The 16,646-nt window shown below is 36.0% G+C and overlaps 1 protein-coding gene across 1 annotated transcript in view; it reads right to left on the bottom strand.

Moving 5' to 3' along the window:
* Window positions 1-16,646, bottom strand: part of LOC121083604 (gamma-aminobutyric acid receptor subunit gamma-3-like) — a 175,269-nt gene that overhangs the window by 146,074 nt on the left and 12,549 nt on the right. Inside the window, exon 3 of the mRNA XM_040584171.1 lies at window positions 10,430-10,497. Within this exon, the coding sequence (XP_040440105.1) occupies window positions 10,430-10,497 (68 nt within the window). The remainder of the gene's footprint in view (window positions 1-10,429; window positions 10,498-16,646) is intronic.

The following is a 16,646-nucleotide window of genomic DNA, read 5'->3' as shown; positions in this document are numbered from 1 at the left end:
TAAGTCAGGAACAGAGAAAAAATCATTGACTGCATTTACCTAGATCCCTATGTATGCCCTAATTGAATCACAAGCAAAAATGATTGCATGAACTGAATTTATCTGAAATTGTTAGTCTGATTTCAAACCAGCATCAAGAGGCAAGCCTACATTATTCTGACCAAACAATATAGCTTGATAGCTCATCTCAGTGTCTAATGAAATAATGTCTGCATAATGCATGAAGTCCAATTTAGGAAAATTTAAACTGCTTTGCCTTAAAGATGGCCAGATGTTTAGTGAGCATGTCATCAAGTGACAATTTCACCCAGAGAAATGAAGACCAAGACTGAGGCAGGTAAGTAATACAAGAGGATAACTTTTCATTTCCATTTGCAGTGGGAAAGACCAGCAAACAGCTTGGTGATCTCAATTCTTCAATTACTAAAAGTGGTAAAATTAAGTAACTGACATGATTAAACAAAAGGTGTTTTACTGCAATATAACAGTCTCTATAAATGGAAAAATTAAGGTCATACCTCTCTACAGTTCACAGTTTTGATTGCCTTGTATTTCAACCTCAATCTACAGGCCTTCTAAGTAATGAAACAAACATACTGTGCACGCTACAATAAATATACCTTGGGGAAATATCCACCTGAAAAGCCATTCAAAAGCACAGAACTATCAGAGTCAAATATATGGAGTGCGTGTAACCAAATGGCGGTTATTTCTTTGTCTCAGTTAGGCAATGCAGTTTACGAAACATGATCTATCAGCCAAAGCTCACTATCCCTTGAGTCCACTAGCTACTGTTTCTAAGAATGATTTTGAGAGGCAAGATCTGAAAACAGAGGTAATTTATTCTTACTAAGTAAATAATACAGATGGGGAAAAAAAAAATCACAAAAGCTTGGGCACACGTGCCCCTTTTGAGATCCGAGAAAGACATTGCAATCTTCAAGCTTGTTGAGATGACTATGTTCTGGGTAAAAATAAGTTACATTAATCAATGGACAATCAAGATAAAGGTTAGTATGTACAGTTGAATCAGAGGAGGGTGCAACAGACAGGAAAGGTGACAAGTAGATACCACTTGCAGAGGTTACCAGGAGCACAGGTTGTAGAAGACATAAAACCAATGTTACCATTGAGCTTGTGCTTTTCTATATTCAACACAATTATGAATTTTAGTTTCCAGGCTTCTTCTTTTGAAGGTTGTAGTAATTTCTCTCAAGGACAAAGACCAGAAGGTCTGAAATAGCATGGCTATCTTATGAAATATTCTCAAAATAGCAGCCAACCATTTTTGTCTCTCCTCCTCTGTTACACTTCACTGTGAAATGTCATATTTGTTCTGTTTCTCCCATACAGTCTTCACAGGAACTTTTGGCTTCATAGAAGAATATTAATACAGAAGTAGATTACATGACAGTATAATCATCACTGTGTGTGTCAAACATGATGAAGTGTCTGCATGACCAAGGGTTTCTCCATTTTTCCAAATATACCTTCTTTATAACAGCTAGCCTAATTTCGTTCCTTCAAACTTTGTTTTTTTAAATCTCAGATCACAACAGGTACAACCACCCTGTTATTACAACTTTTTTTTTTAAACAGAATTCCTATGGAAAAATGTTTGCAGAAATGGCCAAGAATTATACAGATTTCTTCCAAATTTCTAATTCCACGTAAATCAAGCATTCACTATCTTTGCAAGGAAAACAGCAGTGGAGCTCAGACTGATATAAGTATTTAACAACCATAGACATTTATGGTAAATTAGGCACTATCTGAAAGAGCTTGACACCTTCATACCTTTGTGAACATGGCCCTAAATTCGTTAAGTCGTATGTACGAGAATTACCACATCTTACTATAGCTAGGTATTTAATACCTCCCATGACTAAGTTCCTTAAGCACTTTTGAAAATTCTGCTGTCCTTGCAAAATATGCCAAAGCAAGTCAAAGAAAGCAAGTATCAGTTATTTCTGCTCCCAAGTCTCCCAAGGAATGTAGTTTCCTAGATAAGCTCCCAGCACACACAGCTCACCTTGGGGTAAGCACAGAAAGCAGTCAGACAGGAATGTAGAAGTTTCTTTGGTTTAAGAATCTCACAAAAGCCTTGAGAATTTAACCTCCTAGACCTCTGAACAGTTTCCTTTACTATTTAAAACTTCAAAAAGCACTTAATAAAATTATTTTATTAACATTTAAATGTTTGTTGCTATTTTTAATGGAGTCACTGTACTTCACCATAGTACCTAAGATGTTTAACTAATACACGTGTAAAACTCTATGGTCAAAATTGTCTGCTTCCGTGTAATATTCAAAAAGCTAATAATAGTTGCAAAACCACCTTCCTTTCACCAAATTTTTCAGCATTCAAGGGTCACAAATGTCATTTGTTGAAGCAGGAAAAGAAACACAGTTTCTGGAGGAGATACCAATTTTAAGGGTAGAAAACAGCTTGTCCAACACAGTATGTAGGAGAACTTCTATCTTAAAAGTCTAACGAAAAGCAGATGCAGAAGACAACAGAGGTGGAGAAAGCTTCAAGGAAGAAACCTACGAAAACATATAAAGAATGTAGAATATTGCTATTTTGACCACATAAAAGTCCCCTTTCCAGATCAAGAAAGTAACAAATGAAGACTATTGTGATTTAAAAGGAGAAAAGTGTGTGATATTAACAAAAGCATGGAGGTGTGGGCATTCAACCCTGCAGTCTGTAGGCTGCAGAAACAAAGCATTTGTTTTGTTCTTCTGTTCTGTGTAGTCATTCAGCAGAAATACCTTGTCTGTACCAGAAAAAGCATGTCTAAGAGTACTTAAGAGTCACAGGACACCATATTCACTAAAAAAACTTGAAGGGAAATGAAATACAATTCTTTAAACCTTATTTTTCAGCCATGAGACAATAAAGGAAATTATGTCCAATTAGACTGATGACAAGCTCTCATGTAAAAAAAAAAAAAAAATAAAAAAAAAATGGGCTACGTGGGTTCTTCTGGGTTTTATTCATTGTAAGAATGGTGTGAAAAATGAAGGGCATTGTTCTGATATTTAAATGACACTGATGAATAGTATTCATTCTTTACCAGCCAAAAAAACTTACAGAAACATGAAGACTCTTCTGTCTTTGGGATTATATGAAGTTACATTGTATTCAGATGTTCCTTCCTAATTACAAGCACATTTATAATGCCACTGGAATGACTCTATGGGTGCTGTGATGCCTGGGTCTGCACTCCCAAAACTTTATACCATGACATTTTACAACAAATTGTCATTAGGACTGCTCTATTATTTAGAGAACCAATCAGCAACATCCATTTGCTTCTTGGGTAAATCCATCACTGGAAGAACTAAGGAAGATCAAACTCTCAAAATCATGGTTTCAATTATGTCAATATCATGCAGGAATCCAATAAACAGGTTGACACAGAAGTAATTACTCTTTCATAGAGTAATCATGGAAAGCTCAGGTTCTAAAACAAAGTTGATAAATGCTTGACTGCACAAAAACTAATCTGATATAGGCAGAGAGACCCTCTATTTACCCTAAAGTAATTCAATATCCTTTGCAGCAATTCAGCCGTAGCTTTACTAAATTAACTTTCCCAAATGTCGGCAATAAAGAAAGTAAAGCTATGTAGCACTGGACAGACAAGGAAGGCAACTGTTACTTTCTGTAGGAACTGTAACAGTGCCTAAGTTTACTCTGAAGCCTAGGATGCGCAGGCCCAAGAAACAGGTTTTTGAAGTGGGAAAAATCAAGCCTAAGATCTGGCATCAGGCTGGAAAGTAGTTTCTTCCCATACTTTGTACAAAGGCCAATTCATTTGCTCAAAGATAAGGTACCTGTTAGATTCTCTAGCACTATTCAGCTATGGAAAAATCTTTCAGTCCAGCTGTTCTTCAGATCTTTTTTCAATCCCTGTTACTGAGCAGATGAGACATTTAATTTTCCTGCATTAGTGACAGTAAGGTGTTTATTTGTTATACACCTTTTCAGAAAACACTAAGGCATCCATATAGGACAATCTCCTTGAATTCTGATAAAACAGGCCAGCAGACAGATCAGTCCATTACCAAAGACTTGTGACAGAAACGATCATTTCTCTAAGAAGCACACTGGATTTCCTGCCAGTGCAGTAAATTATAGCAATAAGTATTTTACTGCTACTCATCACAGTACACAAGTTTCATTACAGAAAAATGAACATTATGCTAGTCCATTCAATTGCACCTCAAACAAGAGCAGCCTAAGACTTTTATCTAAGTGTCAGTCAGCTAGGTCCTATTTTAGTTATGTGAAACGGAGCTCTAGAGGAGACCAAAAGTAGAAGCTGCTAGGTGATACACGAAAAAACCAAACCAAGCCAATTTTTTTCCCCTCCAGCTTTCTCCTTTCCACTCCATTTCACTTTTGAGATTATTTAGCTTCCCACAAGCTCAATGGGTGAACAGAAGTCATAAATAGACTCAAGTTTCAGCTTATTACTACTACCTTCCAGAAACGTTTTCATAGTAAGGCACTGACTGCCAGAGCTTGAAGCAAGTCTGTGTGTGAGGTGATTTTGATTTATCAGCACAAATCCATGCAGCTTAAAATTTTTCAATAATTCATACCTTTTTTATCATGAGTGATCTTAACTTAATGACAGTATATAAATATGATCTAGAAGCAAGAATAGTAACTTGATCATAATCTAGCAAAAATTTTAAGTGTATGATTAGTATCAGTCCTCATAAATGAACAGACCCACTCTAACTAAAATTTAGTGCAGGACTTGAGTGTTATCTTAGGTTACAGAGCAAAAAAGAAAACTTGTAAAATTTGCGGGGAATACATCCCGAGGCATGCCATTATTGTAAAGATGATCTGAACTCACCAACCTGAAAACTCACCCCTCAAAAATAACAAACCACCTTCCTACACAATTGATTTATAAATAGGTTAGGTAGGACAGTGAGATACAGTTAGGAAAAAACACTCCAAGTTAACAACGAACAGCAGGATATCAGGCTTGTGGCTCAAATAGTGTGTTGCATTGTCTTTGAGAAGAAGCCTGCAAAGGAAACACTCAGGGCTACACAGTGAGTTGAAAACCATACAAAATCTGAATTTAAATTATCTTTGCCCTGTTATGGAAAGATTCACCACGTTATGTTTCTATAATTGCAAATGCTTTAATAATAGCTTTAACTATTAAATAAATAGACATAAAGACTAAAAATATTCAAAAAATTGAGACCTAATTATAAGCTCTGAATAATACCTTAGACAAGTCTCCACATGAAGACTATTCTTTTGAATACCTACCAAGCCTAGTGGAGAAGCAAAATGAGCATGTGGGGACTTTGAAACTGAAGCTCCAAGTAGTTTATCAATACATTAAGGGGGAAAAAAGGAGCAAAGATTGCTTTTATTCTACAGCACTTAACAAAAGCAAATACAGCATCCATACAGATATACGACATAGCCTAGAGAGTGGACACAAAAGAATGAAGTGATGAAACACACAAAAGAAACACTCTATGAATTACCTTTTCAGATTACCTGAGAATAAAAAGATGAGCATATATCCAGCAGACAATCAATTAGTACTTTTATGAACAGGTAAGTACAGTTTATAAACTTGTTTCTCACTGTCTCTTCAACATACTTTCTGTACAGCTTCGTTAAAATGAGATTCCAGTTGCTAAAACCACATAGATGTCAAATACTTCCTTCACCAGCCACTTGTGTTGCAGTCTCATATTCCTGTAGCTACTCAGTTAAGACTATATGTGTGTGCAAATACACAAACTTTGATGCTATTGAGATTTTAATAGTCTATATAATCTCAGTGTATTTATATTCCTCACAAAACTACTTCTAGGGGATTTTTTTCCCCCATCAGTTACATTTGATTCCTACTTCACATATTGACATGGTCTGTCTCCTTTTCCTGTTCTTTTATACACAAGCCAGTACTGCTTGTGTGTAGAAAAAGAGGTTACAGTAAGTCACATTAAGATCTAAGTTTTATAAAGCAACTTACAAACCTTTGTTGTTGTTAACAAGAACTGTGCTGTTGACAAAAATCAGAGCATGGATTTTAATGCAAAAGCGTATGCTTCCTGGACACCATTTTGAATGGGAAGTGTTTAAAAAAAGACACTAAGATATGAAAACAGAGTAATGTGGAATTTTTAGACCTGTTTCACAATATAAAGGGTGTGGGTGTGTGGGGGTGTGTGGGGGTGGGGGCGGGGTGTATGGGGGGGGGGTGTGGGGGGTGGGGGTGGGGGTGTGTGAGGGTGTGTGTGTGGGGGGTGTGTGCGTGCGTGTGTATGTGTGTGTAAAAATTTGAAATAAAGTCCTCTGATAGATATGAATATTGCATCCTACAAGTCAGGGTCTCTAATGACATTGTAACATGAAATGGCAAGTTGCAAATTTCTGTAACTTACTTTATGAAGAGATGAAAACCAAGACAAAGAGATAAGAATATGCACACTGGAAGATTTGATTTGGGTTACAACATCCGTGTGTCATTTACCCTTAAATCAACCAGTTTATGTTTCTTTTAAATAAATCCAAGCTCATATGCTGTTATTTTTTTATTAAAGGACAGATACCAAGATATTTATACTAGATGGCTTTTATCTGTTAAAAAGCCACCCTAAAATTTTTGAATGGTCATTCAAACATCTCAGAGTTTTAATTTCAAAATACTCTTGTCTAGTATCAATCATTTCTGTCATTTCATATCATCATGCCATAGCTCAAAACACTGAAATTGCTTTCTTCTTCAAAGCCCCTGCCACTTTAGACTACCTCCTAGTATTACTAAGTTCATTATTTAGCCAGGTTTTACTTCTTTATTCTTACACAATTCCTATTTCTTGCTACTTAACATTAGCTTTTTTTAGACCATGGCCCAAAGAAGTCTTCCATGTCAGAGACAAAGGAAGAGTCACCACTACCTATCCAGAAGAAATGTCTATTGTCATCATAAATGATTACAATGTTAAAATGATGAGTCTCTAACTGAAAAGCAACTACATTACCTTCTCACAATCACTCCTGTTTTTTCTGGAAATCTTGAGGTTCTAAATCGATATTTTTGAAAGCAACTAGGAAATGAACCACTGGCAAGGCCTTTAGGGGAAGTGGGATAAACCCTCTGCAAACAGTCTGGAATGCAGGGTCAGCCACATATTCCTGTGGATTATGCTGTCTCTGTCACAGAGAACACTACGTTTCCCTTAACTCCAAGCCTTTTTGAAAGGGTCCCTAACATTTCCTCTCCTTGTGGCACTTTCAGCCTCAGTCTAAGACAAATTCTTTTTCCTCAGGGCCACAAGCATTCACATACAATTAATCTGAGGTTGTCTTTGCTGTAGGTAGCTGTCTGGTAACAACTATCTTTTTCCTGACTGTTAAAGAAGCAGGGAGATATTAATATCCATATCCAAGTCTAATCATAAATACCACAAAGTTATTGACATCTGAAAACCTTTGTTCTACAAAATTGGCTTGAACATTCAACTGAACACCCATTGAACAGATATTTTAAAGAAAATTATTTTACTTTCTAGGTTTCACCCACAGGATGAAAGTGCTGATGAAAACCGATAAGAAAATATACCTGCAGAGTTTGATCTCTAGAGAAGCTCCACACGATTTTTCCCTCAGAAGGGCTGCAGATTAAGAAAAAAGAGATAGTGCTAAGGGCTAAGTTTGGAAGTACACAGCAGGGAAGTCCTCCTGGTACGTGTTGATGATCTCGCTCAAAATACAAGAGATGGAAATCAATGTAATCACCTTTCTTTTCACTCAATCAACTGCCATCTTGCAGAGTTGTCTTGACAGAATAGCTCAACTTTTAATTATAATTTAAGGAGAAAAGCTAAAAGTTCCTGTCCTGCTGAGAAGTACAGCATATGTAGATTCTTGCAAGAATACTCCTTTTTTCTCCCAGAATACTATTCTAAATTCTGTACAGGATTTTCGCACACATTCCTCTCCCTTCGAGAGTTCAGTTGTATGACAGGAATCAGACTGAAGACAGTCCCTTCCTTCCTCTTCCTCTGCCACAGGTAATTTCCAGCTACTGTTTCTGTTCAGCTGCTTGTGTACCCATGCTCCAGCAGCTCACAGGCTTCATGAAAAACTGCTTACTTAAAAAATATATAAATTACTTTTTACTTATTATTTTTAATTCCAAAAACTGTTTAATTTTTTCCCCAGTAGAGTATCGCAGAGCTACTGCATACTATATCCAAACATCTGAAATATCACAGACTGGGGGGAAAGTAGCACCTCAATCACTTCTGGCATTGGAGCACAGCACCATAGCTTATAGGTTTGTGAGGAGGGCTTTCCATTCTCACTGTAAATGTGAGACTGCAAGCTCATTTCTGCTCTCTCATGCAAGTTTGAACAAACTGTAAAGTAACAAAGCAAAAATGGAGCTTTTGGACAAAAGTTTGCTACATTTGAGTCCATAATGTTAATCTCCTATATTGATAATTAGGTTTGAGAACAGAATCAAATTCAAAAGTGTTCAGATTAAGTTTCAGTGGAATATACTGTCCACAAGCATATTTGAAACAAGGTCTGGTTTTATTCAAAATTGTAAATATAGCTTTAACCAGACTTGAGTCCTTACAACTTCAAGTACCTACATTTTATGTAGTTACGGTGTTAGATATGATTCTGCCCTTACAGATTATACATAGGGTTTTTTTTAGCTGTAACCAAGAAATATCTCTATGCCATACAATCTTGAACTATCCTAATAAGACTGTCTACTATCAAAAAGATACAGCATGCATTTTTTAAATTGATATCTTGGTGCATCTTTCCACCTTGGTGCCATAAGTTATCCTGAACTCAAAGTTAAGACATAAGTAAATTAGTCATGTTTTGACTGTGCCATAATAATCTTCCAAGAACCACTGGCTCCTTCTATTATTATTTTTTCCTTCCTGTTATCTGAAGCAGTTCTGATAAAATGTTTTCTAATTATTATTCCACATACCTTTCCATCACCTCAAAATGCTATTTACAAGCTAATTCAGAGGGGCAAAGAGCAAAAAGACTTTGAAAAGCAAGCATCCTTACCATTGTCCCCATTGCTTTTGAACAGAGTACCCATTCCTAGAGTGTATATAAATGCAAGCCAGAGGACTGTAAGAGAAGTAAGATCTTCCAATAAATCATTCCCTGGACAAGTCATTTTGGTGTGCAGTCAGGGAAGGGCAAGACAATTAACTATTTACTAGTTCAAGAATGGAGCAGGTACCCTTATTGCTTGACATTTCAGTGCTTCACACAACATATGACCAATAAATTTCACACTCTGAATGTGTGGACAAGTTGTTCCCAGCACATAGTTTGTTCTATCTTTATTTGTCAGATTTCCCGTTGCCAGGGGGCATAGGAGTCTCTGACCACCCAGTATTTGACACGTTGCAATAATTTACATTCTCCCACATACATAGGCAAAACCAATCAGGCTGAATGACCACCTTTCAAATTCAGGAGCTTTTGTTCCCCAAATACTAAACATACATGCAGTGTATTTATTAGATACTTGCATAATCATTGTACACAGCAGCCTTGGAATATCACTGTGAACATGAGAAAGTTATTGCTTTGAAGAGGTTCATATAAGAGCTTTAAGTAAATGAAGATATTAATAGGTCCTCCTTTTCCAAGTTGTATTAAGAAGAAATTCAGCCTAGTCTACAAAAAGGAATACTATGCTGAATTCAAATGTGAAGTTGCACAAGCAGCCATCCATACCTCCATAGCTGCATAAATATTCAGCTTGCTTTCTAAATCTGAATGTATTGCTGCAGAACTGAGAAATGTCCTGAAGATCACAACTGACCAACTGTTACGTTATGCTAGGTTCACTATTTTCACACTACCACCCAGACATTTAGTTTCTCCTGCCTTTGCACATGCAATACACTTCTGTGTAACTTCTTCAAAATTATACTTTAAGGCTAAAGATTGTTAATAACTCAGTGAAAGAAAAGTAACCACTGAAGAGATGATGAATTTCATATAAATACACTAATAGTATGGGATGAATCTCTGTATAAGATGAAGCTACATATATTCGACTCTCAAAACATTAATTCACAAATTTTCTTCACAATAGCTTTGCTTCATACTTATTTTTTCCCTATGATGGCTATTTACCATTCAAGATCTACCAGCATTTTGTGGTAGACAACACAAGAGCATAATATTGCTCATAGGTTTGTTCTTCTCTGAAAGAGACACAAAGGAGTCATCTGAAAAACAGATCTATACCTGAAAGCAGAACCAAATTAGCAATCAAAGCAACTTATCCCAGTGGTATTTTTGCCTTTTTCTAAAGCCAGTACTGATGCCAAGACCAGCAGTCCAGATAAAAATCTTTGTTAGCAAGTCACTTACCATATTTATTGATGATACAGGACCAATGCTGTTGACATAAATGTCAACATCAATAACTGTTGGTTTTACTGTGGAGGAAAAAAAAATATGTTTAATATTATTTTGCAGAAACTATGAGTACTCACTTTAAATATTTTCTTCCCCAGTAACCGTAAGGTCTATTCTTCAGGTAGAACTACCAGGAACTATGAATTACATATTTTTCAGGAGGGCAAGGTTCTTTTCCTCCTACCCAAGAAAAATTGCTGTAAATTACAGCCTATACCACTTTATCATCATGATCCCCATTTATCTCAGTATTAAGAACAGTGGCTTACAGTCAAAACCTAAGATGACTGACAAGAAACTACAAATAATGCAGCATATCACTTTTTCCCATTGCCTCAACATGTAAGTCCTTCAGCATGTTTGTTCCACATCAAAAAATCTTTCCAGATTTTCTCATCTCATCATTCCTGAAACCATCCTAGCTTTGAGTAAAATCCCTATGAAATCCATTTAGTTAAACCTAAGCAACTCTTCTCCTTTCAGTTTAGACTCATTCTGTTCGGCCCATGTTGCCTTTGCACTGATTCATCCAAAGGTTTTTGAATTTGATTTGGTTTAGTCAATGCAACAATGCAAGTTTCTCACAAGATCTTCCATATTTTCAGACTTCCAGGACTGAATAGGCCAGGACAAGCTCTTACTAGTTTCTTTAGCTGAGGCCACTAGGATTTATCTTTCTTTTAGCGTCTTTGGTGTCAGTGTACTTGGTGAACATTATTCAGATAGCTCTTACTGGTGACATAGCTTAGCTCAAAATAATGCCACTCTTCCACTGAAAGGCATGTTGGTTACTTCACTTATACTGCCCTCCTTTCAAACCCATAGCATATACATAAACCTCTAAACTGAGATCTAAACTGGTGTTTTACTTTCTCCAGTGTTAGCTGACCCAAAACTAGGTAAGTATAAATCCTGTTCTATCCTGCAGTCAAAATTGATGCAAATTTGGCCCTAGTAAGCCAACAGCTTCTATTAAATATCTCCCTTTCTCATAGAGGCACCTTCCCCTCTCCACAATCTTCAAAGATCTCCAGAAAGCAATTCCAGTCACTAAAGTCTGGGAACTATGCTGAACTTTGGATATTTTTTTTTTTTCACTAATCCCTAAGTCCACTAGAACAAATGGTAATAGGTATATCATCCACTCAAAACTCTGAGAGCTTTTTTCGGGGAAGCTACTGAGCAGAGACGTGATGAACAGTTAAATTCCATGGTTCTGTGGGAAGCTTATCTCAAATGGATAACAGTTAATTTGTCTAAAGCTTAAGAAGCCATCCAGCACAAAGCTGTAGACAGAAATCTTCACATGTAAAGATGAATAATTTTTGCCCACATCCCCAAAATTTCAGACTAACAATGAGATGCCAACGAGTTTTAAAGTACCTGTAAATTTAGATGGTTCTGAAAAAAAAGGCAGGCTGCCTTGTCATGTAAGACTTTGGTATGCCATATCATTAGGAAGACTAGATCTAGTGTTGCAAAAGCAGACATTAAATTGGACACAAATAGTTGTTGAACATGAGAACCATTGTCTCTAATTCATTAAGTACCATACACTTCTTTGACTGCATATGATCAGAACATCCAGGATTATTTAAGGTCATGGTTTCAAATTGTCTGAAGTACTGGCTTATAAACTCAGATCTTCCCTTCAGCAAAAGAAAATCTGAACTCAGCTGAACAAGCACAACTGATGAATGCAACCCTAATTGTACCCAGCTAATAACTAAATAGGAGTCTAGCAGCTTCTGGTAATGAGACTTGCCTCAAAATGCAGTAATAAATGTCATTACATAGGAATTGGTAATAGCGGAGAACTACAGCTAGCTCTTTTGCCGAGACAGTATACATGGAATAAAGGGCTCTGATCTTTTTAGGGCTAATGCACATATCTAGTTGGAGGTTCAACACTAAGGAGTTCTGGTGAACATTAATGGGACTAGAGTCAGTGATGCACATTGGCATACAGTTGAATCTTGGTGGGATCAGGGACAAAGTTCAGGACCTGAACACAGTGCTTGGAATCCATTTTTGTTCAAACATTGCAGCTAAGTGTATAAATAGATTATGAGATGATAATTTCTCCTTAATGTTCCGGGCCAAATTCTCTTCTGGTGAAAAAAAATGAAGCATTTCTTGTTAATGCTAAAGAGAATTTGGTCTTACAATAAAGGTCTAATCTTGAAACAGAAGGAAACTTAGCAGCAGCCACTTCTTAAGTCAAATTAAATCAGAATCTAGCCCCAGATATTCCCAGTGAAATTAAAATTAAGAATAAATCAAGTAAAAAAATACAGGTAAACTATTATAGCACTACAACAACAAAGACTTAAAGTTCCTTTGAAAGATATTTTATTTTCCTAGGCAGAAAATACAATTGTAATATGATTGTATGGCAAACGTGTTCAGGTTTTGAAAGAAAAGACAGAAGAATACAGTTCTTTTTACATGCGGATTCTCATGGATATAAACAGATACAAACTGGGAGAACCATCAGATATAAATTTTAAATTTTTCATCACAGAATTTTAATTCAAAATACCAACTAAAATGAGGCAAAGATTTTAAGATTACTTCATGCAGAATGCATTATGAAAGAGAAAATAACTGAGTCTTAAAGTTATTATGCCTTACTAGAAAAAATTCACCCTTTACCCGTCTTCAAAATAAACTGATTTTCATGGAAAGACATAAATTGTTACACCACCAATTCTTTCAAAGCCTGCTCAGTTTTTCTGTGTACTACATGCACTTGTGAGCACTCAGTTCATGGACTGATTTAAGCCATGCATGGAGTTGCTGGGCTGCGGATGGAGTCTTTTTTTCTTGCACTAAGTAAAAGCTCACAGTCTTGTGGATTGAACAACAAACGTGTTAATGCCTCACTAAAAGATGCCAATAAGATTACAAATAGATACTAAGTTCCAGTAGCTTTATTTATTTTGAATTTTAATTTCACTGGGAATGTCTGAGGCTAGATTCTGCTTTGACTTAAGAAGTGGCTATTTCTTCTGTTTCAAGATTTGACCTCTACTGTAAAACCAAATTCTCTTTAGCATTAACAAAACTGGTACTCAGTACCAGTATCGGCATCAGCCCAAAATCATTCCTAAAGAGCTGTCAGAAACTTAGAAAAATTACTGGCAGAACCATGCATATGGCACATGCACAAGAGCAACTAAAGGTTGTCAATAAATATCTCAACCTTCTCAAAGTTATTTGAAATATGATTTATTACATGATAGTTAACTTTGCCTAAAAGACAATGTAAGCACATCCAAGTAACTGCAGTGTTATGCTGCTACACAGTACTATCTAAGGTTAGCCAACTGCTTATCACAATCACTTCATTTTCAAACTTGTTGGTTCTAATTGAGGCAGGGTTTTATAAAGCCAATCAAAATATCTGCAAATAAAACTAAGGTTGCACCAACGTCTAGCTAATAGTTCCCATCTGATCCAAACTCCATGGCTTTTGAGACTGAGTGTTTATATTCCAGTCAGCCTTGTGACCATCAGATTGCAAAGACACATCCAAGTAAAATTTGTCTACAAACTTTAGACAATCCAAAAGATGCCTAGTCATAGGAGTCATGAGTTTAACGCTGCCTGCAGAGCTCACTTAAGAAGTCAGATGAACACTTAAGACATTGTAAAGTTAGGTCAGGCATGTCTGGACAGAAACAAAAGACAGAAACAGCTAGAATAATGTCCTGATTACAAATATCCATGCAGGCCAACTATAGGATTTGTGTAGTCCTGCTTTATAGATTTTCACTGTGGAAATAAATAGTACCTGAGCTTGAACAACTTTAAAATCTGTGAAGACTCTACTCGTGGACATATGCAAAATGATCACGTGTATAAACAACTCAACACATAAATCAGGAGAATTTTAAAAGGCTTCCTTGGAAATGAACAAAGGCATTGTTATACAATTTCACAAGTCATGTAGGGAAAAAAATCTGCAATGAGTTCCTGACATTTTGTTATGTTTCTTTACTATTTTAAATTATCCTGTCCTTTTAAAATGTCTCTTAATTTTTTATAGAACCCCACTATTCAGAATTGATGCCTATTTCATGAATGAAACTACTTTGTTTGCTTCCTACAGAAAGCTTCCTCCACATTTCAAGTCTGTCCAAATCACATTTATGTTCTTGCACAAATAATAAATATTTAGAATTATTTTTTAAAGCTTAATATTTAGAAATATTTTTATTGGAAGCTCATTTAAACTCATGAGTAGAACTAGCTGCTGAGCTCTCATAAATTTTAAAATAGAAATTAAATTATTTTTTGTTGACAGTTAGCCTTTCTTACATATTTCAAGCACAACTCCCAGGTCTAAATTATTCTGGTTTTACTCGAAACTGAGGTGGTAAAAATGTTATGGATCAATATACACATGTTTATATAAGCAAAGCGATTAGCACTAGACTTTTAAAAGGCACGCAACCACATATCAAACACAATATGAAATCTGTTCCAGAAATACACAGTCACTTCAACCCTGCCTAAGTTTCCACAAGACTTCCGAATGCAAAAGACTAACAAGATTGGTTCTACAGTAATGAGATATTTTTTGAAATTACTCTATAATGATATTTTACATTATCTCATTAGCACATAAATTGCTGTTTTTAAATTGGGATAAATCTGTAATAAATCATTACACAGTTATCGGTAACCATAGTATTAGTGATCATACCGTTAATGTTTACTTTGTGTTAGTGATGATGAATATTAATATTTTCCTACATGACCCTATAGGCAACATCTAATTACTTGTTTGTTCCTGTAAAATAAACTGCTATGCTAACGATTCACTTCTCAGACATAATAGTGGTCAGCTAAAACTTTTAAATTTTACAACAAATGAGCACATTTGAAGAAAGATAGAGTAACAGGAAGTGGCTGAGTCACCATCCCTGGAGGTATTTTAAAGATGTGTAGATGTGGCACTTAGGGACATGGTTTAGTGGTGGACTTAGCAGTGTTAGGTTTACAGTTGGACTCAATTTTAAGTCTTTTCCAACCTAAATGATTCTATGATTCTGTGAAGGTATCAGTGAGGAAAATACAAAAAGACTCATTTCTTCTGCATAGAAGAGAATGGGCTTGAACAACAGATAAAAGGTCAAAGACATCCACTTGCTACAGGCAAAAAAACCCTGACAGAACTGCCATGCATATGTTTTAGGATCAAACTAGCCAAACAGGAATGAAAATGAAAATCAAAAGTATAATCAAAAATTGGGCACAAAATTGAAAGAAAGTTTGGATGACTGTAAAACCAGGATGTGAACACTGTCTTCTGAACAGGGTGTTTTACTCACATGCTAGGTTTTGTTGCTATTCTGTCCAGGAGTGTGAATGATAAAGTGTGCATAAATAGACTTCCTCAATTAACTACAAATCACTGTTATTCTTCATATCCCGCCATCATCATCAATCAACTTTTAGCACTTTTATCTTTAATTTACCTTTCCCTAATGCACAAGCTGTAATCTTTCCAGTATTACATTGTTTTGGAATGAAAACTGTAGATCTTAATGGCTAGGCTGGTTTTACAATCAATCCCTAAAGTTTCCATTTTTGTTTTAGTCATTCATAGGAGGGGGGAGTTCCTATGTGATATCATAAGACTGAACAATAATAGAATTTGTTCCTGTGAAGTCTAGCAAGCTAGCAACTAAGGTCTGGATAAATAATAGCAGTCACAAGAAAACCACACAATTGCAAAAAAGAGCAATGGTATTTTAAAATAATATGTGCCGAAGGTTTTCCTTGTTTAAGATGACAAAGTAATTTACTAGTTTGTGCCACAACCTCAAAATGGCAACTGCAGCACTTTACAAACACTCCCTTCAGAACCCTCTTTAATTTAAAAAAAAGGCTTCTAAATATAATTGTATACTTGGAGGACCGAGCATAGTCTAGGTAATTGCAGAAGGAAGGATAGAGAAGAAAAGGATTTTCTTGTATAATTAATACCTCAGACTTTTCCTGACTCTCACCTAACTTTCAATCAGTGGCCTCCTGAAAGTCTGTATGCTGTACTCCCAGTCTCCTCTCAGATTTCTTGGATGAAGTTACAGAAAAGAGAAAATAAGAACTAGCAGCTGCTACATATAGTTTTGGGTCTGACAGTTTAGATGAAGAGTTT

Source organism: Falco naumanni, chromosome 2 (assembly GCF_017639655.2).
Source record: "Falco naumanni isolate bFalNau1 chromosome 2, bFalNau1.pat, whole genome shotgun sequence".
In the NCBI taxonomy this organism is placed as follows: Eukaryota; Metazoa; Chordata; class Aves; order Falconiformes; family Falconidae; genus Falco; species Falco naumanni.
Note: the sequence above shows the minus strand (reverse complement) of the source record. Positions and strands in the feature narration are given on the sequence as shown.